This window comes from Ctenopharyngodon idella, chromosome 1 (genome assembly GCF_019924925.1).
Source record: "Ctenopharyngodon idella isolate HZGC_01 chromosome 1, HZGC01, whole genome shotgun sequence".
Classification (NCBI taxonomy): Eukaryota; Metazoa; Chordata; class Actinopteri; order Cypriniformes; family Xenocyprididae; genus Ctenopharyngodon; species Ctenopharyngodon idella.
In genome coordinates this window covers 36,947,639-36,971,406 of record NC_067220.1, presented here as the reverse complement: position 1 = coordinate 36,971,406, position 23,768 = coordinate 36,947,639, and the positions used below count along the sequence as shown (strand labels likewise).

At 36.4% G+C, this 23,768-nt stretch overlaps 1 protein-coding gene across 7 annotated transcripts in view; it reads left to right on the top strand.

Annotated features, from left to right (window-relative positions):
• sh3pxd2aa (SH3 and PX domains 2Aa) overlaps positions 1-23,768 on the top strand; it is a 123,970-nt gene that overhangs the window by 3,142 nt on the left and 97,060 nt on the right. For all 7 annotated transcript variants that reach the window (XM_051896382.1, XM_051897235.1, XM_051893098.1 and 4 more), the window contains exon 2: positions 16,831-16,911. In XM_051896382.1, coding sequence (XP_051752342.1) covers positions 16,831-16,911 — 81 coding nt within the window. The remainder of the gene's footprint in view (positions 1-16,830; positions 16,912-23,768) is intronic.

Here is a 23,768-nt window from a genome sequence, read left to right as displayed (position 1 = left end):
AGCTCGGATGCGTCAGGATATTTATTAATATAACTCCGATTGTGTTCATCAGAAAGAAAAAAGTCATATACACGTAGGATGGCTTGAGGGTGAGTGAAGCTTGGGGTAATTTTCATCTGAAAGTGAACTAATCCTTTAAACAGTAGCCAGTGAACCAAATATGCTGTCCTTTTTAACAACGGTACATTTTAACAGCAAAATCAGCCCTTGACATTCATCAGTGGTTGTGGCTTTTTGTTTTGAAGAGCTTGTTCAACATGGGCCCATTGTCTCTATCTCCTAACCACTGAGAGCTACAGAACTGTTCTCAGATCAGTATTAGTGCAACATCCTCCCCCATAACGCTCACTGGAGTCATTTGCTTTGCTATAGATTCACTGCGTTCTCTCCTGGGAGAGCGAGACTTCAGAATGTGCATGGCCCTATATCCCACAGGCTTTTACATACTCTGGAAAGAGAGTAAAAAAAGAAAGGCAGTTTTTCATTCTCATTAGTAATGTTTGTCAAACAGCTGGGTATGCTTTCCTCTTGAGAGAGAGATAGAGAAAAGGAGCAGGGGAAATGTGAACCCAAATGCCCTTGTTTTAAATCCCCAGAAGCAGTCTGACTTCCTCTCTTTGAATGGAAGCTTGGCTGTATTTAGACAAAGTGCAAAAAAACTCTTTTCCTTCATACTCAAGACAACGTTCTTTCTGCACTTCGATCTGGGACACGTTTTACGTGCATCGGTAGGATGATAAAGAGTGTACTCACAACCGCTTCGGAAAAGGAGTGCAGGTTTGTCATCATTAGTCAGCTGAGAATTTAAAGTAGGACTAAGTAAAAATAGGGGATCATACGATGGAAAATTTCATGCTTCCAGACAGGAAGTGAGCACTGAAACACTCCTCCGAAGGTGGACAGAATTGGTTCTATTATGTCTTTGTGGGAATCGTGTGTGTGTGAGACATGTTTTCTCACACACTCACTTCATTAGTGAGCACTGGTCCCCAACAGAGCCCCACATGTCTCAAATGTGTTTGTGTGTGTGAACGGTACATGGAGCCGCCTTGAGGCTCTCCCCAGACAATCTGCTGTCTTGTCAGCTTTTGTATGTGACACATTTCCTTAGCTGTTTCCATCTGTTAAAACCTTGTCATAGGCCACATCATGTCATGAATCATGATTGTCTGCCCTGTAAAATGGCTATTAAATCACTTTTATTCAGCACAAAAAGGACTGAAGCCATGATTGTTATGTGGCTTTATTTGTTTCTCTCTCTCTCTCTCTATATATGGTTTAAAGGAATAGTTCATCCAAAAATGAAATTATCCCATAATTTACTCATCCTCAAGCCATTCTACGAAGGGAAATTTTTTTGCATTTTAAGTAGGTAAATCTGCTAAAAGTTTGTTTTGTCAACTTGTAGGAGTATACTCCAGCATATAGCTAGCCTAAAAGCTAATGCAAACTAAAAGCGACAAAACTTTGATTTAAATTTCATGGGTCTTTAAAGGAATAGTTCACCCAAAAATGAAAATTATCCCATAATTTACTCAGCCTCAAGCCATCCCATGTGTATATGACTTTCTTCTTTCTGATGAACACAATCAGAGTTATATTAAATATTATAAAACAGTTAGTTCCTGTCCTTGATTCTGATTGGTCAATAGCTGTGTTTTATTCACGATAAAACACGGCTATGACCGCTTCACCCAAAGGTTCAGTGTATCACTACACAACACCCTTAGCAACCACTCTTAGCAATGTAAACTGTTTGTTCTCAATTGATATTGTTCATTGAAGCTTACTGTATTATGTAGAAGAGTATTGTGAGAAAGAGATCGAGTGAGTGAGTTTATTACTTGCATTCAGATTTAGCATTTTCCTTCAGGTCAGTCCTATGTTCATAATAAAACATCTGTTTAAATGTCTGATGTATTGTCTTGTCCTTTTAACAGTTAAGGGGTTTTCCCATGACTGACAGCGCTAGTCAAAGCATTTGTCAGTTGTGTCTTGTTCCGTGTTCACAACAGTTCAGTCTTTTCAATGTAAAAGTCTTCGCTACTGACTGACACACTCATAAAGACAGTTTTTTCCTGCCATCTAATAGCGTAATAATGTAACTTCTGTTGCTGTTCACGGTCAGGGACTATTTTTTCTGGCGGAAGGAAGGCTTCTAGTGATTTTACTTCATGAAAGTTGCATTGATACATATATTTTTTGGCTTTAATATTTGTATTGTGTGGTAACCATTTTATAAAAGCAGTAAGGTACTCAAGGCTGGTGCTGTATCGTGAATAAGTCACGGCTGAAAAGGTTGCAGGTACTCCGCTTCACGTCGTGCCTAACAACGCCCTTCGGCCATGACTTATTCACAATACAGCACAGCCTTGAATGCCACTGTTGTCATTTTTGTTGTGTGTTTATTTTGTTAGTGAGATGAAAGCATGCAGTACATATTTACCTATTCTATCGAAATGCCACTCTCAGCAGCGCGGATGGCATCGGGATGTGAAGTGAGCTCTCAGATTCAATGCGTTTCCCAAGTATTGGATTTTAACATGGCCTATTTTGCAAACAACATGACGCTTGTCGGCCTCCTTAGTGATTTCTTTATAGTGCCAGCCTAAATGAGTCCACACTTCAGCTCTGCACACCGTGGCAGGAGCCGGAGTAACGCTATCATCTTGTGAGCTGAGTTTGCTAATGCTAACGCTAGTGATGCACTCTTGCGCATCTCTGCATCACAGTAACACTACCATCTAGCAGCCAGGTTTAAACCGAACACAAAGCCATGAAATTTGGATGTAAACAAACAAACAAACAAATAAATAAATATCGATACAGTGTTTTTGAGAATTGATACAGTATCGGCAAACATAATATCGCGATATTCACTTGTATCGATATTTTCTTTTACCCCTAGAGGTCACCTTTCCACTGGAACTCGACTCTCTTGTGAACATGCGTGCGGCCGTTGCCAGAAGCCAGTGATTCTAGTTTATAAAGTTTTAAATATGGATATTTTTCTTGCAAAAACCCATCGCTTCGCTTCAGAAGGCCTTTATTAACCCACTGGAGTTGTATGGATTACTTTTATGATGGATGGATGTGGTTTTCGGAGGTTCAAAAACTCAGGCTCTATTCAGTGCCATTACAAAGCTGGGAAGAGCCATATTTAATATAACTCTGATTGTGTTGGCTTGAGGGTGAGTAAATTATGGGATAATTGCTCACCTCAAAATGAAAATTCATTTACTCACCCTGATGTCATTCCAAACATTTTTTGATTTTCTTTTTTCAGTGGAACACAAAAGTAGAGGTTTTGAAGAATGATCATGCTGCTATTTTCCATACAACAGAAGCATATGGTGACCAAGCTGACACAAAAGTACAAGAAAAGTTGTCCATACGACTTGTGTTTTTTTCCAAGTCATATAATAGTTTGGTGATACAAATAGAGTGAAATAATATTCTGGGTGTTAATACTAGAATGCAAAATGTTGATTACCACATCAACAAAAACAAATGGACTCACCCCTTATTTTCTTTAAAAAAGCAAGAGGAGAGGTAACTTATAATGGAATTAAATTGGGCCAATTTGTGGAGGATTTTTAAAGAAGACACGTGAACCTATGATTTTATTAACGCACTTGCCTTAGTTCTTCTGTTAAAACTTGTGTATTATTTGAGCTGTAAAGTCAGTTCTCTTGGTTTTTACGGTTGTTTTAAGGATGTAGGCGTTACATTGTCATGGCAATGAAGTCGTAAAGTTGCATACAAACTAGCGTTAAAAGTTTGTGGTTTTTTAAAATGTTTTTAAAAGACGTCTCTTCTCACCAAGGCTGCTTTTATTTGATCAAATATACAGTAAAAACAGGAATGTTGTTGTTACAGTTTAAAACCACTGTTTTCTATTTTTTACAGATTGGTCCAATTTAGATTCATTGCAAGTGCCTCAGTAACCCAGATTTTTAGTTTTTGGGTGAACTATCCCTTTAAACTAGACCCCCTCCCTCCCTCCCTCCCTCCCTCCCTCCCTCCATATCCCACACATCCTATACCACCAGCGCTCACATACATTGATGGACTGATAAATGACTCCTGCTGCATCCTGTCTGTCTTTAATTTCCACGTTTTCATTTCCCCTCCTCTTCGCTTGTTCCTTGTCCAACATGACATCTTGGAACACTAAAGCTCATTGCTCCTTTCTGCAGAGTTACTGTCTGCCCGCCGCCAGTTGCGAAGCAAATGCTATTGCTTTCAGTGCAGCTTGATTACATCATAGAGAACAAATGATGCCAGAGCTGCTGGTGACAACATGTGTGGGCAGGAAGTGAAGGCCCTGCCATAGTAGAGCAGCCTTCATGGGAAATGGCTTTCTCTCTCACAGTAACTAATGATGGCGTCACCCATAAGGAGAAATTATCCTGCCAAGGGGTTTCCTGGGATACTTTATCAGAATTGTATTATATTTTCCAGTGCATTTGATACATTCTAATGGTTTTCTGTGGTTTCTGAGTTCAACAGCTGAAACTTGAATTTCGTGAACTAATGATGTGTTTGTTTATGATGTTTTGTTTAGCTTTTTATTGCCTGGGACACTGGGTCTGCCTCTCTCGAAGGGCTCTATGATGAAAGATGAGATTGTTGAGAGGGTTTGAAAGGCCACGTAGGTGTAATGGAGCCGAAAAATAGCAGTAAAATGTTCCTTCTCTCACAGTTTTGTCTACACATCACCAGTTACAACATTCAGTAGACACACAAGATCATGCGGAGGCGGCTGACTATTCGCTCCCAGTTTAAGTGTCTGACTTCCAATAAAAATAATCAGAATTCAGTGGAAGATATTTGACTGTTTTCAGATTATCGGTTTGTTACAGTTCCTAAATTTACCAACATCCTCATCAGTGGATAATAAACATTTTCTGCTTTTACAATAAACACACACTATATTAAAGAATCATTAAACATTGTTTTTTAAATGCTAGCAATTTGCCCCATCCTTTTATAACAGCCTCTTTGCACCCATTTGTTTCCATTTCTACAGAGCCCTGCACATGACATGTGGGAAAAAAGTATATTGTGGCCACAAATTAACAATTAGTTCCCAACGAATTAGTTCAGCGTAGCTAAGATTTACTACAAAGAAACAAATTAGTTCAGCGTGGCCATGATTTACTAAAGCGAAGAAACGAATTAGTTCAACTGATTAGTTCCCTCATTTTAATTAAATCTTGCACACGACAATTTATTTTCTTGTTTTGCTAAATCGTGGCCATGACGTTGTAATAATTTGTTAAATCAAAAAAATGTTGCCATGATTTACTAAAATGTAGAAACGAATTAGTTCAGCGTGGCCATGATTTACTAAAACAAAGAAACGAATTAGTTCAGCGTAGCCATGATTTACTAAAACGAAGAAACAAATTAGTTCAACGTAGCCGTGATTTACTAAAACGAAGAAACGAATTAGTTCAACATAGCCATGATTTACTAAAATGAAGAAACGAATTAGTTCAGCGTGGCCATGATTTACTAAAACGCAGAAACGTATTAGTTCAACGTAGCCATGGTTTACTAAAACGAAGAAACGAATTAGTCCAACGTAGCCATGATTTACTAAAACGAAGAAACGAATTAGTTCAACGTAGCCATGATTTACTAAAACGAAGAAACGAATTAGTTCAACGTGGCCATGATTTACTAAAACGTAGAAACGAATTAGTTCAACGTGGCCATGTTTTACTAAAACGAAGAAACAAATTAGTTCAACGTAGCCATGATTTACTAAAACGAAGAAACAAATTAGTTCAGCGTGGCCATGATTTACTAAAACGTAGAAACGAATTAGTTCAACGTGGCCATGATTTACTAAAACTCAGAAACGAATTAGTTCAACGTGGCCATGATTTACTAAAACGAAGAAACGAATTAGTTCAACGTGGCCATGATTTACTAAAACGTAGAAACGAATTAGTTCAACGTGGCCATGATTTACTAAAACGTAGAAACGAATTAGTTCAACGTGGCCATGATTTACTAAAACGTAGAAACGAATTAGTTCAACGTGGCCATGATTTACTAAAACGAAGAAATGAATTAGTTCAACGTGGCCATGATTTACTAAAACGAAGAAATGAATTAGTTCAACGTGGCCATGATTTACTAAAACGAAGAAACGAATTAGTTCAACGTGGCCATGATTTACTAAAATGAAGAAATGAATTAGTTCAGCGTGGCCATGATTTACTAAAACGTAGAAACGATTTAGTTCAACGTAGCCATGATTTACTAAAACGCAGAAACGAATTAGTTCAACGTGGCCATGATTTACTAAAACGTAGAAAACAAATTAGTTCAAGAAAGCCATGATTTACTAAAACGAAGAAACAAATTAGTTCAACGTAGCCATGATTTGCTAAAACGCAGAAACGAATTAGTTCAACGTGGCCATGATTTACTAAAATTAATCAAATTAGTTCAACGCGGCCATGATTTACTAAAACGTAGAAACGAATTAGTTCAACGCGGCCATGATTTACTAAAACGTAGAAACGAATTAGTTCAACATGGCCATGATTTACTAAAACCTAGAAACAAATTAGTTCAACATAGCCATGATTTACTAAAATAACTCGAATTAGTTCAACACAGCCATGATTTACTAAAACGTAGAAACGAATTAGTTCAGCGCGGCCATTATTTACTAAAACCTAGAAATGAATTAGTTCAACGCGGCCATGATTTACTAAAACTTAGAAACGAATTAGTTCAATGTGGCCACAGTTGACTAAAACGTAGGAATGAATTATAGTTCAACGTAACCACGGTTTAACTGAAAGTGACTTCTTAATTCATGGCCATGATAATATATTTTTGTCTGCATGTCATGTGTGGGGCTTCGTACATTTAATTTTGACAGGATCACAAAACAATCACTTCAGATCAGACTTGATCAGACTTGTTCTGGAGGGGCAGAGAGGAAGTTGCTACACCCAACACAGTCATGCATTTTCCTTTTCAGATTGTCAGTTCTGGTCACTCTGGTGTTTAGATAAAACATTATCATTCATACTTTCTCCTTTTGGGTTGGCCAAGTTTCTAAACATCAAAATAGCATTGTTTATGTGTAAAAGTACATGGTCATATGCTAATGTTGCAGCACATTTTTGAATTTTAGAAGAGGTGTCTTGTCTCTGGGTGCTCTGAAAGGCCAAAAGTGGTGATGCTGAAAGGTTGATGTGTACGCTGAGTTGACACTTTTTCATCTGCACTTCTTCAGGAAACATGGTCCACTCAAGTTCCACTTCCTGTACAGCATCCTTTTCCGGAAGCTGGAATGTGCTTTGTACATGGGTATTGGGGTGAAAAAGGTGAAGAGGGGTGACCAGTGGCCCTGGCAAACTGGAAATGACCACAACAAATGCAAAGGAAGTAGTCAGAGAATGAGTGTCAAATGGGTTTATGTTCTTTGGATCATTGTTGATCACAATGCTCAGTGAAGACATTCAGAAAACTATACCTTTCATCTTTTGCACTCTCTGCCTTGATCTACATTTAATTAATGATTTACAAGATTATCACTTCCTAGGGGAAATTCCCTTTCCAGAATCCCATTACCAGTGGACCAGGCTGCAGTTACGCAGCTTAAACAGTGCAGTAAACGCTCGCCTCTTGAGACCTAGAGCTAGAGCTATTGCCAAAGTTGCTGTGATAGGAATGCATTTAGAGTACTTATTAGTCTTTCAGTTTGGGGGTCTTAGTTTGGGTCAGTGTTGTTGTTTGGGACAATGTATATTCCTGCTATAGTTTTGAATTCAGAATACTTTTTTTTCTCTAAATATGCGTCTGATGCCACAGGTTTCAACAATACATTTTTTAGGAAATTAGAAGTATACTGGAAATTTGTAGCATACAGAAGGGTTAAATTTAAATAAAATTATCTGGAACGTTTCACCACCTTTCACCAAAAATTAATTGATGGGCAGTTTGGCGGTTAATCTAATCCATTTTGATAGTGTAAATTTATTTGAGTACACAAAGAACATGAAACAGCATTCTCAACCCATTTTACTTTGTAATGTGATTTCAAATTGTTGGGTGGAATTGATTTTTATCCAATATATATTTGACAGATTTTTTTAATGCGCACCAATGAATTTTTCAATCAGGCTTGTGTTGATATGAGAACTGGCTCCTCATCTGATTTTAGAGATCTACTACTTCTAAAATGCTAACTTTACCCCTGAGCATACGTTCATTTCATGTCTGGACAAAAGTCTAAAAGGGTGAGTTCATCAAAAAATGAAAATTCTCACCCTCATGTCGTTCCAAACCTGTAAGACTTTCGTTCATCTTCGGAACACAAATGAAGATCTTTTTAATGAAATCTGAGAGATTTCTGTCCCTCCATTGACAGTCTACACAACTACCACTTTGATGCTTAAAACAATTCATAAAGAGATTGTAAACCAATCCATATGAATCAAGCGGTTTAGTCCAAATTTTCTGAAGAGACTTGATCGCTTTATTTGATATAACAGATTGAATTTAGGCTTTTATTCACATATAAACATTGATCAGCGAACATAAACAGAAGCTCAACCATACTTGCTTTAACACACAAGAACAAAACTCATTGGTTCTTGGTGAAGCTCAAATGCGCTGTGAAACACGAGAATGAACCTCATTGGTTCTCGCACGTCAAGCAAACATGCATGAGCTTCCGTTTACCACATCTGATGTGTGTTTTGATGAATGTTTATATGTGAATAAAAGCCTAAATTAAATCTGTTCATCATATAAAGCAATCAAGTCTGTTCAGAAAATTTGGAATAAAACCACTAAATTCATATGGATTAGTTTTACAGTCGCTTTATGAACTTTTTGATGCGTCAAAGTGGTAGTCGTGTAGCTGTCAATGGAGGGTCAGAAAGCTCTCAGATTTCATCAAAAAGATCTTAATTTGTGTTCTGAAGATGAACAAAAGTCTAATGGGTGTGGGACAACATTAGGGTGAGTTATTAATGACAGAATTTTCATTTTTGGGTGAACTATCCTTATAAAGATCTTAAACTACTTGCTCAGCATCATAAATTTTAACTCTTCAACCAGCTGAATGAAATGCCATTTTGTGGCTATGAATACACTATGGTTGGAAATATGGTAGATGGATAGTCTTTTATGTGTCTCTTGAAATAGTCTCTTTAGGCGGGGTTGACTTCAGCGGTGAGGCCTGTACTTTTAAGCCCCACCAAGACTTGAAGCTTAAACACTCCTCATCCTTTTCTTTAAGACAAATCTGAAGACAAGACGACTGCTTTTCAGTAAGTTTCTCTGCCTTTACTTTTCCCTGTCTATTCAAAAAGCTGCAAACATTTGTTATTTTGAAATATGTTCTTTGGTTGGTTTTGCTAAAGTCTACTGACATTAATTCAGTGCATGATTATAAGGAAAGCTTTGGTTTTTGATGAAATGCAGAGTTTTATCTTCCAAGACACTTCCTGTTCATGTGATCAGAGTGTTTGGGCTGACATTTATTTATTTATGAGCAGTATAAAATGTGTACGGCCAAACCTTTGAAAGTTTAGCTGAAGTTTTTAATCAGTGGATGATGTGCTTTGTTTGCTGCCATACTTTGAAGATTATTGTTGATTCTGTAGGTATTGAATTGCTTGAAGAGGGCTTTTGTGTGGCATCTCTGCATCTCATTGGAAACAGAATGAGGGGTTTCTTCTCTCAAATGATGAGATAGAATGTAGACTAAATGGTTGATCTTTTGCTCATATACATATATTGAGTTTCTTTGTGGCCTCCAGGAATCAAGCTGCTTTTGTCTTAATCTTGTTCCCTGACTCTGTCAACGGATAATTATTTAGGAGAGGGAGGTCTCCATTGTGTTAAGTCTGTTCCTTTCTGTCTAAGAGTTTTCAAGAACACTTGAAATCAGGGCCCTTTGTTGCATTCTTTTCAACAACATCAATGGATACAATCAAATCCAGTGTTGGAGAATAGGATTTTACAGGCGAAAGGCTCTTTTTTAGCACCATTTTTAACAAAGAGAGCAGAGGATTATCTTTCATAACTCTAGAGACTTCATGCAGCTCTCATTATTTATTATATATTTATTATTTTGTTTTTATATGTGTTTTCTACAGTAAAATTAATAAATAGAATAGATATAAATGAAACAACTATTTATATACAGTAAAAGGTTTAATGAAAAAAAAGGTTTAGTGTGGATAGCATGGCTCAGATAATTTGGTTTTGAGAGAATATGGTGTGAAATGTTTGATTACAAATTAACTTTGACTTTAAATACACTGTGAGATGCTTAGAAATGGCCCTGGCTTTACAATTTCTGTCTGAATGAAACAACTGAGATATTAAAGAGATTTTTTTCTTCCCTTTGAGTAGAATGAGAAAAGTTATGATGATAAATGTAGTTAATGGAACAGTTAGTTTTTGATTTTAGGAATTTGGAAAGACAATTTATTTTAAAGAGGCCATATTATGCACTTTCACAAATTCTTGATTTTGTTTTTGGGTTCTACTAGAATAGGTTTTCATGCTTGAACGTTATTTTTTCACATATTTTACATTGTTGTAACACCTCTCTTCCCAGTTTGTCAGTAACACTTTCTCAAAAGCGTTGTTAGCCAGCTATGGTTGCAAGTTCCAGTTTGGCGTTTCACAAAACCATAGTTCCAATGAACATTTGCAAACAGCGTCGCAAACTTACATGGTTGGAACTACAGCTTTAGAGATGTGGTTAGAAGAATAGTTTCTTGCTAAAATGACATGTGGACTTACCATAACCATGATTTTTAACAAACTACTAACGCGACTCAACCAGGCCTTTTTTGCGTATGCCTTGGGCAGGAATTATTTAAATGAGGGATATTGTGGCGTGTTTGTTCCCAGAAGAAAACTCAAGACTACAATCGAGGCGATTCAGGGAGTTTCAGAAACAGTGTGCACTGATATAGAGAATAACTCCCTCTGGAGTGACTTTGTGCTTTGTAACTTTGCAGACCTTTTTCATGCTTAAACAGCAACATTACTCACTAAAGAAAGTTGAACCAAAAATTGATGCACCTCTTGATGGAAATAACATCACAACATTTATTTCCATTGAGAGGTGCATCATTTTTTGGTCAAGATCTTGTATTGACAATGCAAGAGGTGAGCACTCTGTAAAGTCTACTCCAGCACATCCCAAAAACTTACACTGAGGTTAAGGTCAGTACCAATTCATGTGTGAATATGATTCTTCATTCTCCCTCCCAACAATTCTTTCACAATTTGAGCCTGATGAATCTTCCACATCCTGGAATATGACCATGATACATCTTAATACATGGTTGTTTAAGAAATGAAAAGCTACACACTTCATTACATTTTCTGTGGAAAATATGAGTGGTGCTTATCTGTTAAAATCCTGCTGCCACAAACTCACATGCAGAGACCCCATGCACACCTGGATGGGCAGGCGGCTGGGACAGAGTCAGTGCAATGGACAGGATAGAAAAGCTCTTGCAATGTTTTATTAGCATTGTTCGGTTAAAGGCCTTCAGACATTTTCCATTTTAGAATATGCAAAGGTCAGAAAGATTGTGAACAATTTTACATCGAAATTTTACTTGTGGTGGATGTCCTGTTGGCTTAGTCGGTTCTGTTTCAGTGCTATTTTTGCTCTCTGGGACAGAGAAGTTGCGCTTGATATTTTGGGCGTGGGCCTTCAGCAGTCCTGTTTTCCACTGTGGTTGCCATGAGGATGGCCCCATCAGCCAATCAAGACAGAGATTTGATGAGTTTGCATCTTACACACACACACACAGACATGAGTGAGGCTCTCTGTGGTGAAATTACAAATTACAGTTGAGCAAGGAAGGGCAGAATCAGCAACCATACATGCCAGTCCGGTCAGAGGTCTTTAAATAACTCCTGTAGGCAAACACCCGGACACACACACACACACACACACACACACACACACACACACACACACACACACATACATGGAGTATCTTTTTAGCACATGCTTTCAAAGAAAGGCTCTCATGCACTCAATTTAATTCAATTCAAGTGTGCTTTATTGGCATGACAAAAACTATACATTTGTATTGCCAAAGCAATTGCAGTTGGGCTGCTTTTAAATAGTGCATATATGTATTAACAGAAAAAAAGAAGAATAATAGTAATAATAATATATAAAAGTATTAAGCATGTAGTGCAAAATGAATTACTAATGTATGTAAGTATATAAACTAGAAAAGAGAGGGGAAAAAAATGAAGAGGGATTAGACATATTTACAGAAGCAAAATGTACATCTAAGTAATATAACAGAGTAGTATGGTTTAATATAATCTACATGTGCTGAAAACATCAAATCAGGGCAGATTGAGTGTTTTCTCTTCTACGGTGACAGGCAGGCACATATTGAGCAGCAAACACACAGCAGTTCTTGCATTCTCCTAACAGATATGGCAGATTCTCCCTTAGTTTCCTCCTTCTCATGCACTCTCTCTCACACATTCACACACTTTTCCAGGCACGCGGTGTGTGATAAGCATGTATCTGTTTGGATAGCTGCACACACACTGTGGGAAACAGCGTGAGGTGGTTTAGTCAAGGCCGATTCCCAGCATTCAACTAACAGAGGAGGCACTTTAACCTGGCACAATGCAAATCCTCACAGGCATGTAAGCCGTCTGTCTCACAGCCTCCTCTATCTGTCTCTGTAGCTCTGCCACAAACATCTGACTGTTTCAGATGATGGCAGTCATATTTTATTACTCACAGAAAAGCTGATGTCGCTTGACTCGCTTCCCACTTTATGGTTCATGATGTAATCTTTGATACACAATCGACTATATCTGCTTGTCTAATAATTGAGCCCAGACTCAATTGCGCTAAATTGCGGTATCTGCTACCATTTGAAATGACTTTCTATTCTATTCAGACGTACTAAATCCGCCATGTTGTTACTGTCACCTACCAGCGTCAGTTGTGTTGCTTCACTGCCATTAATAAATCCTCTCCCATGGCCTCATGGGATAGTAAAGTGTCCAACGAATGCTCACTTCAGAATCTCGGCAGAAGTAGTAGGCCATCCGGGTACTTTTCGCCTACTGTTTTTCACATACTATATAGTAGAGAAGTATTTGATTTTGGATGCAGCGTGGGTGTTTTGCTGGGTGATTGCTAGTGCTTTGCTAGGGGTAAAACTCAAGGCCATAATGTTAACATTGTTAGCGTGTTGCTGTGTGGATGTTGGGTGTTTTGCTGTTGCTTTACTAGGTGTAAAACTCAAGGCCACAATGATAACATTGTTAGCGTGTTGCTGTAGTGTGGATGTTGGGTGTTTTGCTGGGTGATTGCTAGTGCTTTGCTAGGTGTAAAACTCAAGGCCACAATGTTAACATTGTTAGCGTGTTGCTTTGTGGTTACTGGGTGATTGCTAGCACTTTGCTAGGTGCAAAACTCACTGCCACAATTGTAGAGTTGCTAGCATGTTTGTTTCAATGTTAAGGTTGTTAACGTGTTGCTAGTGCTTTGTACATATAATTGTGTAAATTGTGTAAACTGTGTTAGTGTATATCTGTATATTTATTAATTCTGTATCTTGTATGAAGTACTGCAATTCCCAATGGCACAAAAAAAAAAAAATTTAAAGCACACTTGGCCAATAAGACCTATTCTGAATCATTGCTAGGTGCAAAACTCTGTGCCACTGTGTTGTTAGTGTGCTTCTAGGGTGTTCTGGGTGGTTGCTAGGTAGTTACTTACTGGCGCCTGTCAATGATTGGGTCGCTCTTTTAATGTCTGGTTCCATTTTTGCCCATTTTATTATCTGTCAGGTGGAAATCCGATTCTTTATTAAAGTAATAGCACACCTCCTCTCAATCTCAACAAGCCCCACTTGCTTTTGAAAATTCTGAAAAAAAGTATAAGCAGTAATGATGCTTGAGCAGAAATCATTAATAACTGTAGTAACTGGTATTTTCGTGGTATGGTAAAAAGACATGCAATACTATGCAATGCTGAGCAAAAATGTGGCAATGCTTGCTGATGTATTGTCTCTTGCACATCTAGGGTCAAAACAAGCCATTTAATGCACATACAGATTACATTCAAAGACTATATATACTGCTATATACAGAATGCTGGCCAGTTGACTGGAGATCACTGGAGATCACAGCAAAATTTCAAAGCTGTTAAATCCCAAGTGTCACAAATACAGCTTTCAAAAATCAGCTCAGACATGCTGCTCACAGCGGAGAGGACCTTGAACAGGCTTGACGTTACTGTGTTTAGACCCTGGAGAGAGGATGTCAACACACTGTCCTGCAGCCCACAATTGGTAGGACAATTACTCAAAGGCTTGATGCTAGAGAGCTGTGGTCAAAATATTTTTCTGATCAGTTCCTGTGTGCTTTTACACAAGAATATTATGCTGAAATGTGGTCTGTAATATTAAACACTTAGATGTACACTGTGTTCAGTGTGTCATGAAAGATGGATCACATATGTCCTGTGTTTAAAGGACAGAGGAAGCTGTCCTATCCTCTGCTGAGTCGGTGCAAGGCAGAGGCACCTTGCAATTATCCCGTCCAGGGGGAAATTCCTGCAAACAGGAGTTCCCCTCATCTCTGTTTCCACCGAGTGCTCGGTTTCTGCATGATGTCATATTGTCTGTTGGTGGCCTTGTGAAGAACTACACTTCTGATCTTTATTTATCTTGCAGGACAATAGAGCTGGATTTGTTAGGTATTGTATATGTGCAGGAAATACTTGTCCCTGACTGTACAGTGGCGTTTCCACTGACTGCTCAATGCTGTGGTGTCATTATATATCTCACTCTTTGAGTTTTAACCCACTTAAATATGTTTTGCCCAAGGAATGGCAGGTTAGAATGTTGCAATAAAACAAAACAACAATAAATTATGATAATAATAAGTAAATTTGTGTTATTATTGCACTTTCTGACACATTTCAGAACCGAACGTAACGACTTGTGTAGCTAGAAGACTTTGAGTGCACATACTGGTTAAGACCCGTTCACACCAAGAATGATAAAACGATAACTACATTAGCATCCACACCAATACACGGTAACATCCTGTTTATTATAAGCACGTGCTTCAGTTTTGTTGACTGCCACTTTGAATGCTTGTGTTTTTTAAAGCAGAATGGATTCTGATTTGCTGTCAATGTTTTCATCATTCATCAGCTGGAAAAGATTGCTCTCAGAGCCACTCTGAAGGGTTAGTTTACCCAAAAATGAAAATTATCCCAGATTCACTCACCCTCAAGCCATTCTAGGTGTATATGACGATTTTCTTTCAGACAAAGAGATATATTTTAAAAATATCCTGGCTCTTCCAAGCTTTATAATGGTAGTGAATGGGGCTCGAGATTTTGAAGCCCAAAAAAATGCATCCATCCATCATAAAAGTAATCCATATGGCTCCAGGGGGTTAATAAAGGCCTTCTGAAGTGAAGCACTGGATTTTTGTAAGAAAAATATCCATATTTAAAACTTTATCAACTATGCGGAAGCGCAGAGGATAGGGCAGAGCAAAACAAAACACCGGTCATGAATTTGAAGTCTAAAATGAGAAATTTTAAAGACAAATGGAGGATTTCGATATAAGATAAGAGGATCTTGAGTTTGTTGCCCAGCCCTATTTGTTTGAACTGCGAGAGGCGTCTAAGCTTACGATACTCCTACATCCTACATCATACATCACATCAGGGATTACTCATTTGGCGCAAGTCGATAGTATGTGTACGGTCGTCTAGCGGAAGCTAGTTATTTTAATTTATAATGTTTTAAATATGGATATTTTTCTTACAAAATCCCATCGCTTTTCTTCAGAAGGCCTTTATAAACCCCTCTGGAGCCGTATGGATTATTTTAATGATGGATGGATGCATTTTTTTGTGCTTCAAAGTCTGGCCCCCCATTCACTGCCATTATAAAGCTTGGAAGCGCTAGGATATTTTTAAATATATCTCTGATTGTGTTCGTCTGAAAGAAGATAGTCATATACACCTAGGATGGCTTGATGGTGAGTAAATCATGGGATAATTTTCATTTTTGGGTGAACTATCCCATTAAGGCAAGCCTTGAAGGTAAGCAAAACAAAAAAACAAAAACATAACACCTGCTAACTGGAAGGAGACCAGAGGCCGTTTTTGGATGTCAATGGAGGAGAGGCTTCACTAAGCAGAATAAACTGCTTTTGTGGGAGAACGGCTTATCTTTTAATGAATCTTCAGACTATAGGCTAATCTTTAACATGTTTGCTCTTAAACATTCGTTTTTTGGATTGATCTATTTTTAGAGTTTACACCAAAATAAAAATGGTGTTTTGCTGTAGAAGTCATGGACCATTGCACGACAGGCCTATGATTCAGTTGACAGCACTTCTCATTCATTTTTTATGGCATCCACAAACAGTGATTGACTGTTGTACAACTATGAACAAAATTCAGTGACGTCAAGGCTGTAATGCGATTGGTTATCAAAGCACACGTGATTCAAGTTGGCCGTTACACTTTCTCCAATGGTAGAGCCACACAGACCCTCGTATCTCCCAATAATAAGACCATCTCTGTCGTTCTAAAAGTGATTCCAGTGATACCGTTTCACTGTGCCGATATCGTTATTGTTGTGGTGTGGACTTCCCCATTCTCATAAAATTAGAACAGTTATTAGAATTTTAGAGTTATCATTATAGTTTGGTGTAAACTTCCCTTTATATTGAAATGCACAACTAAACTGTAGATTAAATTGTACAGAGCCTAATTGTCTTCTTGTCTTTTTCTCTTTTCAGGTGTATCTCATCAATGTCACATACTCTGACTCCACATCCCACGTCATCTACAGAAGATACAGTAAATTCTTTGACCTTCAGGTAGGCTTACTTAAGTTTAACAGTTGCAAACTCTCTCTCTCTCTCTTTGTCTAACTTATTTTGATTTTATATTATTTTTTCAGGTTTCACCTCAACACTGAGTTTAATGTCTTTTTAACGTTGGTCTTATGCAAGCCAGTGCTACATTTGCATGCCTATTTCTCCATCTTTCTTACATTTAAATGTGCTTTATTAGCGTTAACATTAATAACAGTGTATTTTGTATTCCCAAAGCAGTGGCGTGGTAGAGGAGAATTATTAATAATAATAAGAAAGAATGTGATATGAGTCTACTGCTGTTTAATGTAGCATGTGTTATAGGCCACAGCCAAGGGGTTACGCTGAATGACATTTATGAGTGTATTTTACAAATTAAAGTCTAACTCTGCAACAGAGCTCTCAAGACCACCTCCGCCAATAACAGTATTTGCTTTGGAAGCAGAATGGAGGAAAGACAGCGTTCACACCCAACCCTTCAGGTGCAGCAGGCCCCTCTGTAAAGTCTGGGAAGAAAGGTCATGTGTGTGAGGACGTGAATAGGGTTAGGATGACTGTGCACATTTAGTTGCAGTGTAAGCATGTCTCATGTCTGTACAATTGGTACAGTAGTGGATATGTGTATTTTTTTGTGTCTAGCACTAACAAAAAGTGCTAAAAAGTATCATATTATCGGCATGTTTTTGAAAATGTACAATGGGAATGTGTCGCTGTTTTTTTATATACATTATTGTTCAAAAGTTTGGGGTCGGTAAAATTTTTCAGTAAAAAATATGCATTTATATGATCACAAATACAGTAAAAACAGTAATATTGTGAAGTATTATTAGAATTTAAAATATTCTTTTTCATTTTAATATATTTTAAAATATAATTTATTTCTTTGATGGCAAAGCTGAATTCTCAGAATCATTACTCAAATCTTCAGTGTGCAATATGCTATTTTGCTGCTCAAGAAACATTTCTGATTATTTTAAATGTTGAAAACAGTTGCTTAATTTTTGTGGAAACCATGATACATTTTTTTTTCAGTAATCTTTGATGAATAGAAAATTCAAAAGAACACTATTTATTTGAAAAAGAAATCTTTTGTAACTATCTTTTCTGTCTTTACTGTCGCTTTAATACATTTTTATGTGTCCTTTGCTGAATAAAAGTATTAAAATATTATATAAAAAACTTACTGAGCTTTTGAACAGTAGTGTACATCATACCATTTTTTGATAATGTACTATAGTAATACGTTTTTTAACATAAACCATTGTAGTGCTATATTTTTGAATATGTATCATGGGAACACCTTGTTTTTTTACAAGGCAACAGAGTGATGCCACTTTATTTGCAGGGTTTCCTAGTCATAAAAAACCTGGAATTTTCAGGTCATTTTAAAATTGTGTTGTCCAGGCTTGAAAAAGTCATGGAAATCAACAAAACTATAAAAAGTTTTTTAAAATGTTTTAAATTTTTGTATTTTATCAGCTTAAAATTCATCTTTGTGGTTACAATCCCTGCAAAAATAGATAAATAAAAAAATAAAAATAAATAAAATCTTGAAAAGTCATGGAAACTGAAACAACATTTTAATACTATTTTATTCTTTAAAGTACCATATATACCATGGTATATAAAAAAGACTATGATTTGGTACTATGATATACATCAGCATGCATTAACATCTGATACCATCACCGTACCATGGTATTCTGGGCTCCCCCTGGGCTCTTCTACATATCTACAGTCTGTTGAAGTTATTAGTGGTTAGTGTTATGTCTGAAAGACTCCAGTGTTTAACACAGGAGCTAATGGCGGCCATGTTATGTACAAGGCAGAGGGATGAAGTCAAAGCCTCCATTGATAAGCTGAAAGGGCAAATAACCCAGTCAATCACTTCCCTCCTCTTGAGTTCCTGCCTCTCCATGGGATAGACGACAGGAACAATAACAAACATTAGGAAGAGGGATGTGCCTTTTATGAGGTGTCAGCAGATGTTTCAGATCATTCTAAGAATGTATAAATAATGCACCCGGCTGTGCTTAATGGCTTTAGTAGTTTTGTAGTTGGTGCTTAGTACGTTCAAGTTTGGTTTTAAATAGTACGCTACTGCTCAAAAGTTTGGGGTCAGTAAGATTTTGAAAGAAATTTATACTGTTATTCAGCAAGGATGCATTAAATTAATCAAATGTAATAATGTTGCAAAAGATTTCTATTTAAAATAAATGCTGTTCTTTCAATAGTTCTATTCATCAAAGAATGCTAAAAAATGTATCACGGTTTCCACAAAAATATTAAGCAGTACAACTGTTTTCAACATTGATAATAAGAAGAAATGTTAATCAGCATATTAGAATGATTTCTGAATGATCATGTGACACTGAAGACTAGAGTAATGATGCTGAAAATTCAGCTTTGCATCACAGGAATATTTTAAATTACATTTTAAAATATATTCAAATAGAAAGCAGTAACTTTTAATTGTAACTATATTTCACAATATTACTGTTTTACTGTGTTTTTGATCTGCCTTGGTGACTCTTTAAAACATTAAAAACCCACAATTGAACAATAGTGTATATTAATTGTGAGTGTGAAAAATGTTTTAAGAGGGCTTATTTTCCCCATAGACATGTGGACTATTAAAGTTTACATCTATATAGCTGTGCTATTATTAATGGTAATATTATGAATACTATTTAACACATTCAGCACTTTTCTGCGTTCATCTGAACCACAGCTGAATCAGGGAGCAATAAACATTTCTTAAATGTGCCTATGGATGGTTTTGTTCTGTATTAATGCAGTCATCAATTTAAGAACTCATTATCTTTCAGTGTTACTGCCAGTGCACTGTTGGTTAGCATTAGCATTGCGTGTATAGAAATGTAGTTGAACTCCAAGCTAAACAAGTGAACTGTGCTTAAAAGCTTCCCATACACATTATTTAACCATTCTCTAATGCTCCACAGTTCATTTAAAATAAAATCATTCATGCTGGCCAAGAATAAGGTCCTGCGCTTTCATTCCGCTAATTTTTTGTTAGCTGAGCTGAGGTCTTTAGTTATCCAAACACATGTGCAGACCCAAATGTGAGATGTCTGCAAGTTTGGCCTTAAAGGCCATCATATTCTGGAACATCCTTTAATTATCTCTTACAAACATTTACCATGGTAACTATAGTTTACAATGTAATAGCCTACTATGCAGTAAAACTGTGGTTAGGCTTGGTATTTGCTACCACTGTATTCAAAGAATTAAAAAGAAAAAAAAAGCACAAAAAGATTCTGAAAGCTGTTTAAAAGAGAGGGCCCAATAATAATGCTTTTACTGTAGTAATATAACTGCAGGAACTATGGTGAATGTTTGGAAAGAATTATTCTTTATGGTTTTACTACTTTAGCAACATTATTTCTTTTATAACGCACTGGGAAAAAAACGAGTCTGTGGTGACATTGCTGCAAAAGGATAAAACGTTGCTTCTTGCACTTTTTGCGATACTTTCAAAGTGAAATGTTCAGTGATTTCAATGAGTATCCAAAACAGATGAATGTATATGGCAACATTTTATTAAAATGGTTGTTGTACGTTTTGCGGCAGTTCGGAAATTATGACTAGCGCTAAAAGGTTAATGCTCTATCGCGTTTGAAAATAACGTTCCACCTGCTCTAAACCCGTCCCTCAACCTAACCGATAGTGTTAACAAAAGCAGACGTGAGATAAAAATGCTTTTGCTCTTTTATCATGACTCATTTTTCATACCTCGTACCTCAGCGCTTTGCATCACAACTGCAACACTGTACCAGGTGAGCTACCGAGCAAGTTTACTATGTTCACTCAAAAAAATGAATTGTTGGATTTACTTAAAAAAGCAGCGTCAAGTGGTTCCACGCAACTATATTGAGTAATTTGTACTAATAACAATTACAAGTTGTATGAACAAAAGAAGTTCAAGTGAAGTTGACAAAATTATTTTGAGTAAATACAAATCATTTGAATTTGTCACTGTTACATAATATATATGTGCAGTTTACTTAATAATGTTACATTTATTGAAGTTTATTAAGTAAGGTGAACACATTTATTGACTTATTTTACCTTATTAAATTAACGATTTTCTCTACAAAATGCACTCAAAAAAAAAAAAAAACTTGTTGAACAAACTCAATTTAATATTATTATTTAATGCGTATATGAGTGCGTACAGCCTAAACACAGGTGCCACTCTTCTACGTAATGGTAACCACAAAATTCAAAAACATTACAGAAACTCCTCTAAATGTCCAACATAACTGAACATTAAACACTAACATAAACTAACAACATCTTACTGAAAAACACATAAAACAACACTTTAATCCCTAAATTTACTCTCCCAATGCAATTCCATGCTGGGAACTAAGGATCCACTGTCCAGTTAGTTATGTCAACATTAATTTGTGTGTTTCACTCAGCAATGTTAAGTTGACTGAACAAACACTTATTAAGTAAATCTGACAATACTCATTTTTAGTAGAAACAACTCAGATAAATTAAGTTCATGTAGATACATGAGTTTTTTTAAGTAATGTGAATAAGGATGGTTTGAGTGAAACTAACAACGTTTGAAAATCCATTGCGGTAAAAGAGTTTTGAGGTCATATCATAGTATTGTACAAGGAGAAAAAATGTTGTTGGTGATTTAATGCAAATAGTGTTTACTTGAGCTGAAAACTGTAGTGAATTGTAGGTCTATGTGGAGCAAAAACGGTTTTGTAGAAACCATAGCTACAGTGATCTAAAAATTGTGATGATGGTTTTGCCACAGTGAAACTATGGTTATTATGCAAGCAATATGGTCAGTTTTCATAAGGGGTGGGTGTATATTCTTGGATGTACATCAGGAAGCCTGTATTGTTTGTACTTCTAGGTTCTTGTTTGAAGTTTCAGGTCTATTTTGTCCTCTTTGGTCTCTGCGGAACAGCCACCCACAGAGCTTATGTATAGCTAACTCAGAGTAAAAACACACCATTTTAAACTGTGAACTAGAAGCAATTTTATGATGTTAAGTAAATGGATGCTTGCATCTGTCTCAAAGCTTGGAGACTGGTTACAGTGGATTCTCTATTCCATAAGGATATGCAGGTACAGAATGAAGTATTGTGAGCAGAATGTTAAGAGGTGACCTCTGCTGCGTAGGTTACTCCTCTCATACTCCTTAGAGGAGGTGGGTGTGTCTCATTGTCAAGTACACTGGCAGTGCTCCAGTGCTGTACTATGCTCAGGTCTTCATCTTATCGTACAGCACTGCAGAGTCCTGACACCTGCATTATGCATGAGGTGATTCATCCTGAATTTCTCACACTCACTGTAAATTTGTGTTCTTTTCTTAACCTATTTTTGTTTTAGGAAGAAGAAATGTAAAGAGAAGTGTAATACAATGAATGGTAACAAATTGCCAAGAAACTAGGAGAAGGATAACAAACTGCTGATCTGACAGCATTAGGGATGAGTCAGGATGCTTTTGATTAGTCATTCAGCAGCTGGCTAGTCAATTGTTGAGTCAAACTTGTGACAACTGTTTTCAACAATAAGAAATGTTTCTTGAGCACCAAATCAGTATTAGAATGATTTCTGAATAATCATGTGACTGAAGACTGGAGTAATGATGCTGAAAATTCAGCTTTGCATCACAGGAATAAATTACATTTTAAATATATTAAAACAGAAAACTGTTATTTTAAATTGTAATAATATCTCACAATATTACTGTTCTATTATATTTTTGATCAAATAAATGCAACCTTGGTTATATAAGTGACTTCTCTAAAACATAACAAGCAACTATTTGACTAGTCATACAGACAACCCGCTAACTAGTCTGTTTTGTAAATTCGTAAAACAGTTGATGGTCCCCATTTACTTCCATAGTATTTTTTTTCCATACTATGGAAGTCAATGGGCCCATCAGCTGTTTGGTTACTGACATTCTTTGTGTTCAGCAGAAGAAAGAAATCCAAGGGTTTTCAGGTTTTTAAGGAAATGCAGCCGTCAAACGAATGAACAGTTCCTATGCACAACATCAAGAGCCTCTTAGTCAATGCGTGTTAAATCCTGCAGTCAGCTGGTCTTGGTTTGGTCTTGGACAGATTAGGCTGGGTGCAGCTGACAGAGTCAGCTTAGATGAGAGGAAAATGCAAAGCAGATGTCTTGACTATGATATTTTGTCAGGTGTATTATTGTCCTTATCCCCATCTCAACCAGCTTAGCAGCCCACACAATGATGCTCTTTAAAGGGATATTTCACAAAAAAATGAAAATTCTCTCATCATTTACTCACCCTCAAGTTGTTCCAACCCTGTATGAATTTGTGGATATGGGGATAGTTTTTGAGCTATAGGTGCCCAACTGGAATTTGTTGTGGCATCATCTACACCAATATCTTTTTGACCATTAAATCCTTCTACATATTTTGTTTTATTGTTTTATTTTTTAATTTTATTTAAATTGTATATTTTAAATAATATTTTAGAGACATATTTTTTAACAGGTATTATCTTATTTTATTTTATTTGTGTTATTTTATTTTATTATATATATATTTTTTTTAATTTTATTTCACTTTATTTTATTTGATCTTATTATGTATACATTTTAAACAATATTTTAAAGTCTTCTATTTAACAAGTCGTATTTTAGTTTTATTTTTTAATTTTATTTAATTTTAATTTTATTTATATATTTTAACAAGTACTATCAATGCCAGTAATAATCATTTATTTTAATTATATATTTTAAATAATATTTTAGAGGCATCTTTTTAACAAGTACTATCTTATTTTAATTTTATTGTTTTTTAAAAAATATTTTTTTATTTTATATTTTTAAAG